Below are 16,303 nucleotides of genomic sequence, written 5' to 3'. Positions count from 1 at the left end.
CCTAAAACTCCCGCACAATGTGTATGTTGAAATCAAGTCATCATGCTTCGTTGCTGACAGCCAAACTAGATATCAATGTCATTCTTTCGCCCTCACTCGGGAAGACAACTGTCATGAAAAACGAAGGGGGGAAGCCGGTAAGTCCGTTGACTTCTCCGAATCTCTGCTCGACCCAAGTTCAGAGTTGATTTTTGACGCTGACTTGATTCCCGAAGGTTCAATTTTTAGCTCTGCTAGAAACCTCACAGGATAATAGATATACGGATGAAGGGTGGGCTTTGCAGCTTTGGTACAGTGCCGGTGCAGAATGGCAGGAAGCAGAATTTGCTCCTTGTAATGACCTCTCACTGGTATTTACCGTATTAGTTGATATGCAAACACGGATATTAGATGTGGACTAATATTTCTATAGATCTCAGGATTCGACGACCTGTCTGATCTTAAACGGAGAGCCTACAGATTAGATATTTATCACGAATCAATCCAACCACTGCAGTTTACACTTAGATTTAAGCCGGAGGAGAATAGCCCATGGATATGGAGCAAAGAGCAATCGGGAATAACCGATGGCCGTCTCATTTTCCAAAAGAATTATGCCATTCCCAGCGATCAGTTTCAATTTGATAGTTTGTTTGAAGGGACCAATTCCAATCTCGCAATTAAGAAAGCGTCCAGTGACGTTTCCGGCACCGATCTCTATGTAGTCTCGGGATCTGCTCTCCCTGGAATAAGCAATGTGGTTCTAGGAGCACCCTTATTGTTGGAAAACTTTTATGCATTGGTAATACTGGATTCCATTCCTATCAACCCGGCAAAGTTCTAAAATAATCAGGTGAAATTGAGCCCTTCGTGGATGGGGCCACGTCAAGGCGCCTCTCACTTCACAGTGGATCGCGATGCTGTTATGGCAGGCTATGTGCGCTCCGATGGCCGACATGTCGTTATTCTTGGAATATCAGGTGTTGATAATTGCACAACCTTCGTTCAATCATCTGACGGGAAGCTCATCTTAAAGACGAGAAATGACGGGCTGATGGATGAACACCACCGAGCTATTGTGGCAACTGGTCTTGAGTATCAAAGGACGGCCGACGCTGCGTTTTACCAAGCCAGAGAAATGATCAGAGCACTGGATATTATTCAGGATAATCAAGACGTGACAAGGGAAGACGATGATGAACCCGCCCTCTTGCCCGCGTGGTATCAGACTTGGTAGTACCCTCTGCCTATGATTCTCCAATGTCAAGATACTGAGCACTACTAGGTTTGATGGGCTTGCATATTGCACTTGGAATGGCATAGGCAGTGAACTTTCTGAAGAAAAGATAATTGCCGCTTTGCAAGACCTGTCCGACAATGGTATAAATGGTTAGTATTCACCTAGGTTTCTACCATCTTTGTACTCATACATTCTTTCTAGTTTCTACCCTCATTATTGATGATAATTGGCAATCCTTGGTAGGAAATCAAAGATTTCATTGCGATGTCTAAAGGTGAAAATTAACCGATATAGGATGATAACCGCCGCTGGGTTCAATTTGAGGCAAATAAAAACTTTCCCAACGGATTGGCGCACACAACCTCAGAGATCAGAAAGCGTTTCAAAAATATCAAGCATATAGCAGTGTGGCATGCTCTGGTAAGTACATGGCAATACAGGGTCGTAATCTTTCAAACAAACTTTAACTAACCAGAGGATCAGTTGGGATACTGGGAGGGAATTTCTCCAGGGGGGGCTATCGACACCAACTATAAGTGTACTATGGTGAAGTGGCATGGAGGCCACGATGTCCGTGTTGTTGACGAGCCTGATGTGAGCCGGATGTACAGCGACTTTTACGAGTAAGACCACTGCAAATCTCTTTATGGTTTAAGAGATGTCTAAAATTCCCAAGGTTCCTTGTAGGTGCTGGAGTAGATTCTGTCAAATGCGATAACCAAGCTGCCATTGATGAGTTCGATGATGGCACCGTTCGTCAACGTTTAAGTCGTGCATACCAGGATGCTTTTAAACTGCACAGCTTGAAATGGTTTTCGAGAAAAGTGATCTATTGTAAGTCATATTCGACAGCCTGGCATAAGCGCGAATTTATGGGCTTGCTGACATTTCTTCTAGGCATGGAGCATTCTCCTTATATATTATTCCGTGCATTATTGCCACATAACGGCCCTCGCGTTCTTTTTAGAAATTCTGATGGTAATACAATCCCAATTTTGAAACCAACAGTGGCATCGAGATTGATAATTGAGCAGACTTCTTCCCTGAAATTCCAAGTTCGCATGCTTGGCATATCTTTGCCAACGCCTTAAATAACATATTCACTTCCCATCTCAATGGTCTACCAGATTGGGATATGTTTCAATCAGCTCTACCTGAATATGCTGGGTTTCATGCAGCTGCTCGATGTATATCGGGTGGCCCTATCTACATCACAGACACTCCAGGGCAGCATGATATCGCTCTCATCAAACAGATGAGTGCTGTCACTCCTCAAGGACATACGGTTATTCTACGTCCTAGTCGTGTAGCCCTCCCTATCGATCCATTTATCGCCTACAACAGTAATCAACTACTAAAAGTCGGGAATAGTTGCGGTACTATTGGAGGAAGTTCTTTCATGGCTGTTTTCAATATTTCTGAAATGGAAAATTCGGAGCTGATCTCTATCGATGATTTTCCTGGAATGTTATTAGAGGCGAAATACGTCATCCGGTCTCATAGGACTGGGAAAATAGGCGGCATTTATACCAAAGGACAAGGAAACCTCATTCGCACAACGCTTCTCCCTCGAGGTTGGGAATTTTACACTGCTACTCCTGTATTTGAACTTGTGCACGCCGGTGCAGAGAAATCGTTCTACTTTGGTATATTTGGAGTGATATCTGCCATGTCTGGTGCAGCGGCCATCGCTAAACGGTCCACAAAGACCGAGACTAAGCGTTTTATGATTTCAGTCACCCTGAAAGCACTAGGAACTCTAGGTAATTACCTGTTCATATGGACGAGTATCAGACGGAAGAACCATTTTACTAATTATTATTATAGGCTTTTATATCTCCGACCTTGCCTCACGAGATATCTCGAATCTTCTCATAACGATTTCAGGACAAGTTATTCCATTTAGTACTGTTAAGAAAAGCGCACAGAGTGATACTGTGCTTGAAGTAGATATCGAGACTGCATGGAATGAACTAGGGTTAACATCTGGCTGGTCAAATGAGGTTACTGTAATTTTTTACATCGAGTAAACTATCTACATGAACTTTTATAGACTGCTTAGCAGAGAGGGTGGTTTTGGCCGACTCTTACCCCCCTATATATGTATATGTACATGCACATGTGTATTTACTCAGCTATATATCGGAGACGTCTAGCTCAATTTTTTTACAATAGGTATATAAGACACCGCACATCACACAGTGCAAACGCGTGTATAAAAAAGTGTAGGGCTTAACACGTACAGCCACTCTGCAAAAGTGTTCGTGATTCCGATTTCGAAGTGAGATATTTCTCCATAGGTAACCGTAGCGGAGCATCAAAAAAACTCCAAGAGAAGACTTTCCCAGTGATCAATGGCGCCCGGAATCAATGAAGAATAAGATCAATGACCTATCTTCTTTTATATATAGTCACCAACTATATTATATATTTTTCCTTATTTTGAATCTCAACATTAATAACATCAAGAATACGGGTGCGCCACACTGCGCACTGACATTAAAACTAAATCACGAACACTTTTTGAAACTTCGGGGTAGGAGATCACTGCATGTCTCAGCCGAATGGCTCACCCGTGGACTAAGAAACATGCATGCGTAAACGCGAGCTCTTGTGACTTCCATAAATGATATTGATAACAGGATATTTGGAGTTCCATAGATCACTGGCTTGTGAATTAATCAGTGAGTTACCTCGCTGACCTAGCAAGGTAACGGCATTGCTTTGATTCACTACATGTACTTAATTCGTACTCAATTGAGCCCAAGAAATAGATCCATACATTTATGTATTGCAACAGGGCCGTGACGTCAATCTCAAAGAATTGATACTCTAGAGTAGAGCCATAGGTAGAGGCTTAAAGTTGGAAGCTTGTGTACCTACATAACCTATGTATGTACATGTAAGTATGACCTCAACCGTCCCCGGTCCATAGGCCCTTTTCAAATATTAATACTATTTTCCCTACCAAATACCAACCAATCACAGTCTCCTCCGTGATGCCCAGGCAGGCGGCACTAACCTTACCTCCACGTTTCTTACGACTGCTCTAACCGCATACAGCTAGTCTCAGGGGGCGTTCCGTCCACTTACCCACACCTACCATATCTGTCCTTTACGCCCTCTCGAGTAGTTAAGAAGTCCGATTTCCAATACTCGAGTAGTAAAACTTAAAACCCTTAACATACTCAAAATGCGCGTCTCAACTATCATCTCACTCGTCATTTCAGCGCTCGTCGCTTCTGCCACTGCGGAGGAACTTAAGATCGAAAAGGTCAAGGAAATTGAGTGTGTTAGAAAGACAAAGGTTTGAGCTCCCTCACTACCCAAGGCGCTCAAAAGCACAAAAAAGTCGACTTGGAAACTAATACATATGATTTATAGGCGGGAGACACGATCCAGGTCCATTACCGCGGTACCCTCGAGGACGGCACCGAATTTGATGCCTCATACAATCGTGGCCAACCTTTTGTATTCCAGCTTGGACAGGGCAGAGTTATCAAAGGATGGGACCAGGGACTGTTGGACATGTGCATTGGAGACGAGAGGAAGTTGACTATTCCGTATGATCTTGCTTATGGGGAACGAGGGATGCCGCCAGTTATCCCGCCGAAGTCCACCTTGAGTATGTTTTCTCTGAGTGCACTGATCTTTGGCTTAGTTACTAATGCTGGTTATTTTATTAGTCTTCCAAACCGAACTGCTTGGGATCCAAGGATACACTCCGGAGAAGGTTGAGTTGTAGAAGAGTTACACTCTAGACCAGTGTAGTTGGGTGTAAACTAGTGGGGTTTCTTTCGGGTAAAGGGATATCAGGGCTCAAATTTTATGTATTGAATTTTTTAAAAAACAACCATTTGAAGCCCCTAATACTGTAAAGATTTGGACCTGGTGAATCATCGTATCCAAAGATATCTTTCTAGGAAATATATCAGTATGCCGATCGGTAAGTACCCACAGCAAGGTGATTCTCAGCATAAATTTGTGCATACAGGTAGTGTAATTTTCAGTATTACATTCTCCGCTAGAGCTGAAGTACTTTCTCTAGATACCATGATAAAGCGCGCGCGGCCACCGCGCACCCAACCAACCCACCTCCCCTCTAAATCGATTTTTTAGGCCTATGACCATTAAGGGATAAACTCTAGCAAGAGATGCGATTCCAACTCACTGTCGTATTCCAGTTGAGTCTTTAGAGCGCAGTTCGACGCTCGCGAGAGGTAAACCACCGGCAAATTGGTCGAGTAATGATTTCTATATAGAGCGCAGATATCAAATAATACCAATTTTCAAAGACAGAGATTATTGAAAACCAAATGCTTGGCAATATTTCTACTAGTGGGTATTAGTATGTAGGTAGAGTGAGTACTCTAGCAAGACAATTCTTGACATCAGCTCAGTACTACGTGTATGTAGTCACTACGAGATGGTAATGTCTTGTGGCTCCATCTACGAGTAGTGTACCTACTCTCCCTCCTTTGGTACTCCATACTGTCTCTGACTCTCTGTCTTGAGTTTTAGCCGGTTTATCTGCCAATCGTTAGTCTCGCGCTCGCACTGCTCAAACCAGACCTTTTAGCTGTCGCGATCCCAAGAAGCGCGCCTAGAACAGTTAGAAAATCCTCACGATCCTTGGTGCCAAGCGGTAGAGGCTGGGAAAGAGGCGCTCTACATGAAATTCTAGCTCTAGTCAAGGGGCAGTTGACCGTCCCATGTGTCGTTCGGCCGGGTCAGACTGCACACACCCTTGCGTGACGGTGACGGTCCCTCGCCAGACGCAAGCGCACCACCGGCGGCTAAGGGTAAGTTGTGTCCAGACCTGTACCTTAAGTTGTTATTTCTGGAATATGCCAACAAACCAAAGGGATTATTGGGAAGCCTTGCCTTATCTCTAAAGACTTTCAAATGCCGTCATTTCATTCATGATGAAATTGTTTTTTAGTACCTATCAAAATACGACAGGCTATTGCCCCAGTCCCACTTCTTACCCTATATATATGTATATATACACTAGGGGTGCCTCCGGGTGTTACCCCCCGGGTCACTATTCGTCCCGCTCCAAAGGTACATGTATGTCACGTATTCTAGAATTTAGATTCCTTCTAGCACCTGTGATTGATCTCCTGGGCCCTTACGTAAGTAGACCTTCCCATCAGCTCCGAGACTACCTCATCTTATCCTTTTGTTAGCCATGAGATTGATACCTGATGTATTCCATTCAATGGTGAGGGCGCCAGGTGCAGGGTTAGGTTTTAGCGAAACCTTTTCGGTATATATTCTTTTATAGTATAGTAGATATAGTAGATGTATGTTTAGACATAAGTATACAGACATGATGCTGTATTTGCACATATATATAGGGTTTAGTTTTTACTTAGATTTGGATTCTAGAAGCAAAGATATCAAGGGCCAACAGGACTATTGGGTCACGGAGAACCCACTTTCGCAATAATTTTACCGGAAACTGTAGAGGCGCAAAGTATATACATACATCGTGTGCAAAATAGGTGAGTTTGGCTTCTGTTATTGCATATTGAGGGGCTGAAATCCCCAGAAGGTTAGTTAGCTTGAAGACACCTCCGTGCTATGTTTCACATGAACTTTTTAAAAAAGGTTCCCTTTTTAAACTCCCAGTTTCAGAAGACCAGTGGTTTCGGATGTCCCAGTACTTTTGCTTCTTTTCCACTTCTTTCCAGTTTGGGCGTCGGATTCCTGTTTGGGCTTTGGGGTTCCAGTTTGTTGGTTTTTGAAATGGCGACTGTCGCCCAAACTGGCTAGATGGAGGCTTTATTTAGTTGAACCAGCTTGCAGCCAAACAGGAATTGGTTCGCTGGCCCACGCGAGCTTTAATCAACCGCCAGACCCAAGAAAAACGAAACCCAGTATCGGGATCGCGAAAAGCAAATAAGCGGAACCTCTCTTAAGCGCTGATATCAAATTATTCTACAGTATATAATAGATATGCCCTTCATTCCCATAACAATGGAACAGTGCTACATTCGTGGATTCTTTATCTGAACACTCCCTGCAGTTTTTGGCAATAATGAACTTTCGAATGCGGACCTTCATTCTGATAATGTCACTATGTGTAGCCTTCTTTGCTGAAGCGCAGTACCTCGATGCTGGTAATACCGAGTTACAAAGGAGGGATGGGGAGACGAGTGCTGCTGTGGAGAGGCTTTGCCGGATGACTTCTCAGCAAAGTAAATAGAAACTTTTTGTTTAATTACAAAGCTAAATTTGCTAACTTCGACATATTCTCATAGGTGCAATTATCAACAATACATTATACCTTATGGGGGGTAATGTAGTGTATGGGTCAGATAGCACTTGGAAGGACCGCTCTTCTCAAATCGCAGCACCCAGTTAGTCAAGTTATTCTTTTTAACATTTATATATACTGATGTTATAATCCGTTCAGATACATATTTGCGAACAATCGACCTGACGCAAGATTTCAACTTATCCGATGGCCTCCTACATTCCCACCGCTATGAAATCCCCTCAGACGTTCCTGATATTGCCGAAGGCCACTTGTGGGCAGACGAAGACCGACTAGTCCTGGTGGGAGGACTAACAGAGCGAATCAATAAAACCTTCCCCAATTATACAGCTCCCACAGCTAGCTACGAGGTTTGGAGCTATGATCTTGGAGGCAAAGATGGCAGGATATGGAAGACTCTTTCGATGGGAGGGGGTAATAGGATCATGCGGGCTTTCAGCGCGGCGGGGACTTATGTTGCCAATTTACGAAAGGGCTTTTTGCTTGGTGGAATGGTAGCACATGATTCTCAATCAATTGTCCCCCTGTCGATGGGAGATGTTGATGTTGGGGGATTGTTGATCTGGGATGGGGCGAAGGAGAGCTGGGAGAACAAGTCAACACCGTGGAAAAGACGTCACTCGGCAGGTGGGTTTTATCTGCCATATGGAGAGCAGGGGGTTTTGGCTTTCTTTGGCGGACTTACGGAGGAGGGAAACTGGCTAGTATACGACAATTTCACGGTATGATTTTCGCCGAACCGAATTAAGGACGTTTTAGTTAGATTTGGGTGCTGACTCGAGTAGTTTCCAATGAATAGAATCGACATCTACGACATTGCAAAGGATGAATGGTATCGTCAAAACACAACTGGCAATGTACCTTCACACCGTGCGAATTTCTGCGGCCAAGTCGTTTCTGCTCCCGACAACTCAAGTCATCAAATATACATTTTCGGTGGAGCGGGAGCGAATTCATTACTTTCAGGTGATGTTTATGTACTGACAATTCCCACTTTCAGGTGGCAGCTAGCTTGGGATGGTAATGGCGATAATTACTCGGTAAATAGAGTCCCGCTTCCCAGGGAATATGCCACTTGCGATTTAGTCTCCGGAGGTTACGCTATGATGGTCTTTGGGGGGAAGATATCCGCAGACATCATTCCAACTGGTTGTGATGATGGCGGTATGTATCTGTTTAGTCTGAACGAATGGCATTGGGAACTGCAGTACTCCTCAAATCCTCAGCAGTATGAGGTCCCACTAGCGATACGGTCTACGTTCGGCAGCAAGTAAGGAACCCTTACCCTATGCATCTCTTCTTCGTTTCTGTGTTAATCTTCTATTTAGTGGTACAAATCTAGAACCAGAGATAGGATTTGAGGATGCTCACGTTGCAGCGCTCATGACAAATGAGTCCATACTCGATACGGGAGGTTATACAGACACCGATAGTCTTCCACATCGGAATAAAACAACCACCCCCACAGAAACCCCCAAGGCCTCTAACACACCTCATTTATCAAACCACACAAACACAAACGCAAGCACCGCCGCACTAGTAGGTGCCATCATTGCCGGAATATTGGCCACAATATCGTTGATTGGCGGATTCTACTGGTACTTTCATCGAAGCCCGCCAAGTCTTCCTAGGAAAGACGACCTTGCTGAGCTAGATGGAAGTCCCATCCCGGAGAGCTGCAGCAAATTCTGTCACAGTCAAGCAGTAGAACTACCGACAACAAGATTTTCAGATTCACACCAACCGTATCAATTGAACTCCCCAGAACCAGTTGAAATGCTTGCGCCCTCTGTTCAGCAACACACAATTACTGGCCCTCCGCCTCCCCCTCATCATTGTATGCATTGCCCGCATAATGAGTATTATGTGAACATTGCATTAGACGATGTACCGCCTACACCCCCGCCAAAATAGTATTATAATTGCTTAATGCTTAACGCTCCTTTTAATAGTACTACTGCCTCCGTCCCTTGACATCTTCCTTGTATATATTACCCTTTTACTTCCTCTGTATATCTTTAAAACTGTGCTATTTTCTGGTACTTTGAATTTTTTTCCACTATAAATATTGAATTTTCTTTGACACCATAACTATATAAGTTTCCTTTGTTTATCTCTATATTCAAGATGTTGAAAATCTAGCTTTTGGTAAGTATTACCAGTTAGCCTGCGGAAGTTGTGATCTATTTCCAGTCAGAAAATAGGCACATGTATATACACAATTATCCAAAGGGGCATAGCTAGATGATTGCTCATACATACCCACCTAGCAAGAAGCACTTTTGTTTCATTTCCCGCTATCAATTTTTATTTGTAGCAAGCCATTGGTACAGCACGCATTTGAAACCCCCAAAGTCCCAGTTTACACGCCACAGTGGCCGTACAGTCAATCCGGGGGTCAACGATCGACGAAACAGGTTTGACGGCCACCAGGAATATTCGTAGCCCAAAAACAGAATATCTACATAGAGAGTAGGCCTAATTCCAAATATTCTGATTGGCTGCAACTACCCTTTGGCGTTCAATCTGTTTCGTGATTGACTCCCATGCCATTGAGTGCAGTACTCAGGTAGTGTTCATACCAGGCTGTTTGTAATTGGCTCCAGATTTAGGTTTTGTGTTATGACTCCTCAGATCACATATAAGTTGCACGAATTATGTCGTTGCGAGCGTTTCTTACTCCGCCGCTAGGGATATGTATTTTGGGGTTTGGTGTTTTGAGAGTCGAGATTCTCCTGCATCTGCACTTCTTTCTTGTGCTGTCATTGGAAGCTATGCGAGGACTGTATTCTTAAAGTTTTGAATGTACCCGCCGCTGTTAACTTTATGAAAATAAGAGACCTCCGGCAAGAGTACGGGTTGATGAATCTCCATGCTGTTAATACTTTCTCCGGTATATGTGATTCTTGAAAGTCGACCCTTTGTCACACCAGCTAGACCTAGTCCGACCAGGCTATTATATATAGATAGATGCCATGTACGATATTTGTTCGTCCTGTAGCCAGTGTGCTTCAACGGGGGTGCCTATTGCGGTTTGAAGAACACCGTGGGTTAGGGTTTCTAAGCTTAGTTGTAGTGACGACTGTTGTTGATAGAAGACGAGGGTCCCAAGACCTACATGTACCCACATAATGTGGACCCGCGACAACATCAGGCGATGATTTCCCACTGTCGTTCAAAGGATATATTCCTGCAAATCACCCCCCTCACACAAATGACTTCCAAAGTTAATCCCTGGCGACAGTACCAGCATTCATGGTGCCTTATCATGCTGGCATACAGAGGTCTCAGTCTAAGCTCTCGATAGCAGATGACTCCCAAAGGAACAGCTTGTACCTTAGACTGCATGTAATGCTAAACATGTCGTCTTCATCTACTGTGTAGATCCTTCAGGATTAGACGCCCTTTCCGCCGGAGGATCTGCACTTCCCGAAGGATTGTACAATTTATTAGAAGATACGCATACATGAGATTATTTGTTTGGGACGTGGGTGCATAACATACATGCATCTGTGCTCTTTTTTACCTCACCCCATATGTGCATTCTTGTCAAGATTCACAATGGTTGTCGCAAGTAAGCCGAAAATATTGTTCCGGACGGAGGGAGAAGATGTTACACCCCGCGGAGCCGCCTTTTCGGAAAAATATATCCGGACTTCCCCATGGTTACGCTAAAAAGGTTATTAAATTCCGACCAACGAAGAGAGCTAGAAAACAGTTCTTTTGAGAACATCCTACCAGGGAACACCATGAACTTCTCAGGAACATCAGCAAAAGTGTGTACCGAGGTCTCAACGAGATCGAGAACCAACTAACTAGGAAAAATAACTTACATAAAGTACTACAGTAGTAGCCCTTTTTCGTCAATTATTACTAGAGTAGCTTAGTAGTTGAACCCTGTGGTCATGTCCTTGTGTGGGGTTTTTCGCCTCCCTTTTTCCCGGTCTTCGATCGAACTGACCTGACTGCACGGTGTGTGCCTGCTTGCCAACAGCATTCACTCCGGGGCAGCCTCATTATTCTTCCCTGGCCGAGAAGAGAAACGAAAGTACCTTTCCGCATCGCGCTCGCACACACACATCCATTCACGCAACCAGCCCAGCCCAACCCAAGCATTCGTTCGTACCGTACGGCGTACAGTAGAGCACATACGGCCCCTCCCCCTCCTCGTCTTCTCTAGAGTACGTTGTTGTCGTCTGGCGTGTGCATTGTTTCTCTACTGCTTTTGCGCATATCCACTCATTATTCTGGTTTCTTTTCTTTCTTTTCTTTCCTTTTCCTCCATACATACTACTCTCTCCCCTCCTCATCCTCTTTGATCCCTTCAGTATTTCTCCCTACCCCCCCTCCCCACCTGCATTATTTTTCCCGCGGTGAGTGAGATCTGCACACGCCTGGCCAGGCAGCTAGTCAAGTCCTGGGCAGCTTCTTGACGGCCAACGGCTTCGATACCCTGTTACTTTTTTACTCTCTCTACTCTTCTGTCTGTTCGTTTTGTGTGTCGGTTGTCATCCAAAGCCACCAGACAACAACTTTCCCACACACTGCAACCGGAATACATGAATAGAATGAATCTCAATGTTTGATGCCCTGTTCAATATATCCCTCCTTTAATTTATTTTTTCTTGTTCAATTTATTCAACATTCAGTGAAATAAGGAATAAATTAAAGAGGCAAAGTGTGAGAAAGAGGAGAGAAGAAAAATATACCCGTTCCCCTTCCCCCAAAAGAGCAGAAAGAGATAGAAAAAAAAGGGAAGGAGAAAAAGCAGAGGAGAAAAAAAAGAAAAGGATAAATTTGTTCAACTCGATAAATATAAAATGCTGACTTCGGAGTTGGGGGAGGCAAAGAGAAGGATCGAAACAAACACCATGATCACGACGTCACTCTTCCCCCAACCTGTACACTCCCTGCCGTCTCCGGCTCCTTCAGTAGCATGTACTTCAACTGTCTGCTCTATCACGAACATCGATGACCTTGCACTCGCCCGTGTACCAATTCCCACCGGTGGTCACCCAGAGACCCTTTCGCCTCCCGAATCCCTTACTGCTGCCGAGGACGCCAGGGAAGATTCGACAGGGGATGAGCTGCCTGCGGAAAACCCAAAACTCGCTATGGATTTCATCAATGAGCCGGTAGAATCGGATGAAACCCTAGTGATGGAAATCAAGCCGAAACGCCGACTACCCAAGAAAACATACTCAAAGAAAGACAACAAGGGGAAAAGGCGGTCGTCAGAGGTAATCGAGGATGATAGTTATGATTCCAAAAGCGACGCGAGTTCCTACATCCCACCAGCGAAACGAATAAAAGTGGTTGGCCTGAAGAACCTCGGGAATACGTGTTACAATAATGCAGTAATCCAAGCTCTCAGCCATACAAAACCCCTTCGTGATTATTTTCTGGAGCGGGAGACACAAATACCGGATAAGGAGAAAACGGAGGGCGGTGGACGAAAGGAAGATGCAGCGATTCAGGTCCAAATGCATATGGCAAGACCGAGGACACGGAGAGCTGCTCAGCTAGAAGAACAATATACCGTCCCGTCAGACGTGTACGCTTTCTCTCCGCCGTCCTGCCGAGTAATCTTACTAATTCTTGTTCAGAAATCTTTGTGATGAATTTTCTCGTTTGCTGAAACTTATGTGGAATGACGAGCCATCGAGCGAGCCCATCGTCCCACCCAAACCACGTCGGATATCTAAATCGGTGTTGGTTGTTTCCCCACATGCGTTTGCAACAGCTGTAGCGGCTGTTCTGCCACTTTTTCAAGAACGTTATGAGCAGCATGACGCTCAAGAGTTTTTAAGGGTACTTTCTCTCCATAGTATACTCTTAGACCATCTTGCTGAATCTCATGTAGTGTGCATTGGAGCGGATGCAGAATGAACTGATAACGGAAAGGGCTGGGAGAACGGATGAATTAAATCCACAAGAACAACTGAATCCATACCGTATAGAAGACAACATTGTTCAAATTGTATTTGGTGGTATCCTGTGGAACAAGGTAATTTTTTTAATTTCCCTGCTGGTGTCTTTGGAGATAAAAATCACCGCTCCTTTTTCCGGAAAATATCGTTGACCATGAACATAGATCATATGTTTGTCTTGCGAGTATTACACCATTAAGCCAGACCCGTTCTTGGATTTAAGCCTTGTAATTCCTGAATTATCGTACCTTCAAGCAACGTCGAAATCGGCCGAGCCGCAAAATTCAGTCACGCTGGAGGATTGCTTAGACTTGTTCTCATCTGCTGAAGAACTCGAAGGCTCGCCGTCTCCACCCGGTTCTGCCGCTTCGTCTACAAATGGAACCGGACGCTCTTGTCTATCATGTGGCTCGGATACGGGCTTCTCGAAGGCATTCAAGTTTGGTGCATTACCGCGGATACTATGTATTCATCTGAAGCGGTTTCGTTGGAGAAGAAATACAGTCCGTGGAAGTAAACAAAAGGTCGATGCACATGTGAGGTTTCCTCTGGAAGGACTGGACATGGGCCGCTGGATGGACAGTACCGATCAGGTAGAACGTCTGTACGACCTCTACGCTGTAGTGGTTCATCAAGGATCTGGGTAAGGATGTTGTCCCCAATTTTTTTTTAGCCGGCATCGAAGCTTACTTGACGATACATAGGGCGAGCTCCGGACATTACTATGCCTATGTCAAATACCAAGACGAATGGTGGAGCATCAACGATGATCGTGCACACAAGGTCACGCCGGAAATCGTTGCTAAGGCGAAAGCCTACCTTCTTTTTTATCAACAAAAGGAAGTTGGGGATTCTGTCGATGAGTCTCCTGGACCCGAAGCCTCAGCAACTGCTGAGGTAGTACCAGTATCATGAATCCTAAATTTTATTGTATAAACTGCATAGAGGGAGGTTTACGTGCGGCATTTTCTTTTTTCTTTTTTTTCTTTTCATATCCTATTGCGCTTGACAGCGACATACAATGACTGTACAGATGCACTTATTTCTTTGGGGTGGTATCATTTTATTCGGTCAATACCTGCACATTGTTTTGTAAGTCTTGTAAACTTGGGTGGGTGGGGAATTACGGTTTTGGGAGTAACGGTGCGTTGTCTACGTCTTTACCCTTCTCTACTTGCACTCTAAACTTCCTGCATATTTCGTTTTTTTTTTTTTTTTCTTTCTTATTTGGGGGGATGGGGTCGGGTCTGGAAATTCGTATTATTCTTTGGTGTTTTGGCATAGAAAAAAGACTGGTGGGGTGCATGATTCAAAATGCATTTGTTTGGATACTTTTTTTTTCTATTATTTTCTTAGTGGTTGTTTTTTATCTTTCATATTTCTTTTGTTAGTGGGAGTATCTAGATGTTTCGGGTAGGTCTCTGCCTGTTGAGTATATATAAAAAGCAAGAATTTAGTATATATCGTGGTATATATATCATATGTCGCTTACTATGTATCCAACCTCCAACACGGATGTGCTGGGGGCTACAATATTGTAATACCGTTCAATCCTCCAGGTCCGCCTTATTCAGCTCCTGGACAGCATTCTTAAACTCCCTGATACGCTGTTCGACCCTCCTCCTGATCTCCTCGCCTTGCTCGGCTGGCGAGGTCGACACAGAGTCTCGGTAGAGGTTCTCGAGCTTCTCTAGCTCCTCTCGTACCGTGGCTCGGTCATCGGCGGCATAGATGGACCGCTTTTCTGTCTCTTCAACTATTTCCCTCTCCATATGTCAGCTCTGGCATACAGATTTGGCGGATCTTGTTTCTGCTCCGTACCAGCGATTTCTAACTACCAATTATAAAACAGTATTTTCTTTAGCATATTTCGAGTCATCATTAAAGCTGTTGTGGTGTGGGAAAATGTACAAACCTCATCTTTTGCAATTGCATATCTATCACACACAAGTACAATCTTAGCTTAGTATTTACACTCTCATCACAACTAGTACCACTACCAGTAGCTATTAAGTAGGTAGGTAGGTGGGTATAAACTTACTGCTCAGAGATCTCATCTACTTTAACGTCTACAGGGTTGCGGCCACCGAAGGATGTGGATGCTAGTGTGCGAGTTAGAGGTGCTCGGGGGATGAGGAGGGAGCGGGCGGTGAGTCTGAAGAGCATTGTGATGGTAGTGGTGATGGGTTGAAGGACTAGTTGAAGTGGTTGTTTAGGGGAAGAATATTTGGAAGGGTTAGAGGGTTCGGTGACGTCAGTTGAGCCGCATACGTGGGGGGAGGGGGGGTGGAAGGATTGCTAGGCGGGGGTAAGTATGGTATTATTTAGTGGTTACTTGTACTCTACCTGTACTCTACTGTGTACTAATTAACCAACTAATTTAATATCATCTGTAAACTACATGCACTTTACAGATACGAAGTGAAAACCGCATCTAAAGTAATCAGTAAATTTCAATATCCATCGTAGGCAGGGATGCTAATACAAGACCCTACTATTGACAGGGTGCACGTACGTTTAAGGGTCCACACAGCTTTCTCCTGGCTGGCCGGGTATGCGTTGTCCTCTGATAATTAATAGCACGCATGCTATTATTAATAAACACTTGCACAAAGGACAGCCACCGACCGCCGGGCACGGAGTCAATCTTAAAGTGCTCTTCTGAGGGTTCGGTGGTTTTTGAAACACGTGCGTGGCTCGCGTGCGCAGTGGATCACAGAATATCACTCGCATGGTATCCCGGCTACAGCCGGGGTGTGCTTGTACTCTACCTACATGCACTTATCGATAAGGCCATATAGCGGAGTGTTCTCACTCGCCTCGCACCGCCACTCGCCGCTCCGTGAAGTCTTAGATTAGTCACCGCCCGCC

At 44.5% G+C, this 16,303-nt stretch overlaps 5 protein-coding genes across 5 annotated transcripts; 4 read left to right on the top strand and 1 right to left on the bottom strand.

The window, feature by feature from the left end:
• Window positions 1-17: 17 nt before the first annotated feature.
• Window positions 18-3,249, top strand: H6S33_011871 (uncharacterized protein; the record flags this gene model as incomplete). The annotated part of the gene is made up of 13 exons (XM_044843220.1): window positions 18-21; window positions 70-137; window positions 216-350; window positions 413-781; window positions 833-1,212; window positions 1,265-1,368; window positions 1,421-1,458; window positions 1,514-1,639; window positions 1,703-1,842; window positions 1,896-2,053; window positions 2,117-2,197; window positions 2,254-2,982; window positions 3,047-3,249. The coding sequence occupies 13 exons, from the start codon at window positions 18-20 to the stop codon at window positions 3,247-3,249; spliced, it is 2,535 nt and encodes an 844-aa protein (XP_044695539.1).
• Window positions 3,250-4,412: 1,163 nt separating this feature from the next.
• On the top strand, window positions 4,413-4,964 carry H6S33_011870 (uncharacterized protein; the record flags this gene model as incomplete). The annotated part of the gene is made up of 3 exons (XM_044843219.1): window positions 4,413-4,526; window positions 4,604-4,844; window positions 4,906-4,964. The coding sequence occupies 3 exons, from the start codon at window positions 4,413-4,415 to the stop codon at window positions 4,962-4,964; spliced, it is 414 nt and encodes a 137-aa protein (XP_044695538.1).
• Window positions 4,965-7,262: 2,298 nt separating this feature from the next.
• On the top strand, window positions 7,263-9,416 carry H6S33_011869 (uncharacterized protein; the record flags this gene model as incomplete). The annotated part of the gene is made up of 5 exons (XM_044843217.1): window positions 7,263-7,422; window positions 7,486-7,584; window positions 7,641-8,224; window positions 8,288-8,772; window positions 8,831-9,416. 5 exons carry the CDS (start codon window positions 7,263-7,265, stop codon window positions 9,414-9,416), a joined length of 1,914 nt encoding a protein of 637 aa, XP_044695537.1.
• Window positions 9,417-12,373: 2,957 nt separating this feature from the next.
• On the top strand, window positions 12,374-14,347 carry H6S33_011868 (uncharacterized protein; the record flags this gene model as incomplete). The annotated part of the gene is made up of 5 exons (XM_044843216.1): window positions 12,374-13,056; window positions 13,109-13,313; window positions 13,366-13,509; window positions 13,597-14,075; window positions 14,137-14,347. 5 exons carry the CDS (start codon window positions 12,374-12,376, stop codon window positions 14,345-14,347), a joined length of 1,722 nt encoding a protein of 573 aa, XP_044695536.1.
• Window positions 14,348-14,979: 632 nt separating this feature from the next.
• Window positions 14,980-15,598, bottom strand: H6S33_011867 (uncharacterized protein; the record flags this gene model as incomplete). Its single annotated transcript, XM_044843215.1, has 4 exons — window positions 14,980-15,188; window positions 15,254-15,266; window positions 15,348-15,369; window positions 15,474-15,598. 4 exons carry the CDS (start codon window positions 15,596-15,598, stop codon window positions 14,980-14,982), a joined length of 369 nt encoding a protein of 122 aa, XP_044695535.1.
• Between the last annotated feature and the right edge of the window lie 705 nt (window positions 15,599-16,303).

The sequence above is a fragment of the Morchella sextelata genome (assembly GCF_020137385.1).
Source record: "Morchella sextelata strain SCLS chromosome Unknown scls_7, whole genome shotgun sequence".
In the NCBI taxonomy this organism is placed as follows: Eukaryota; Fungi; Ascomycota; class Pezizomycetes; order Pezizales; family Morchellaceae; genus Morchella; species Morchella sextelata.
The sequence above is the reverse complement of the archived record's forward strand: the minus strand, read 5'-3'. Positions and strand labels throughout refer to the sequence as shown.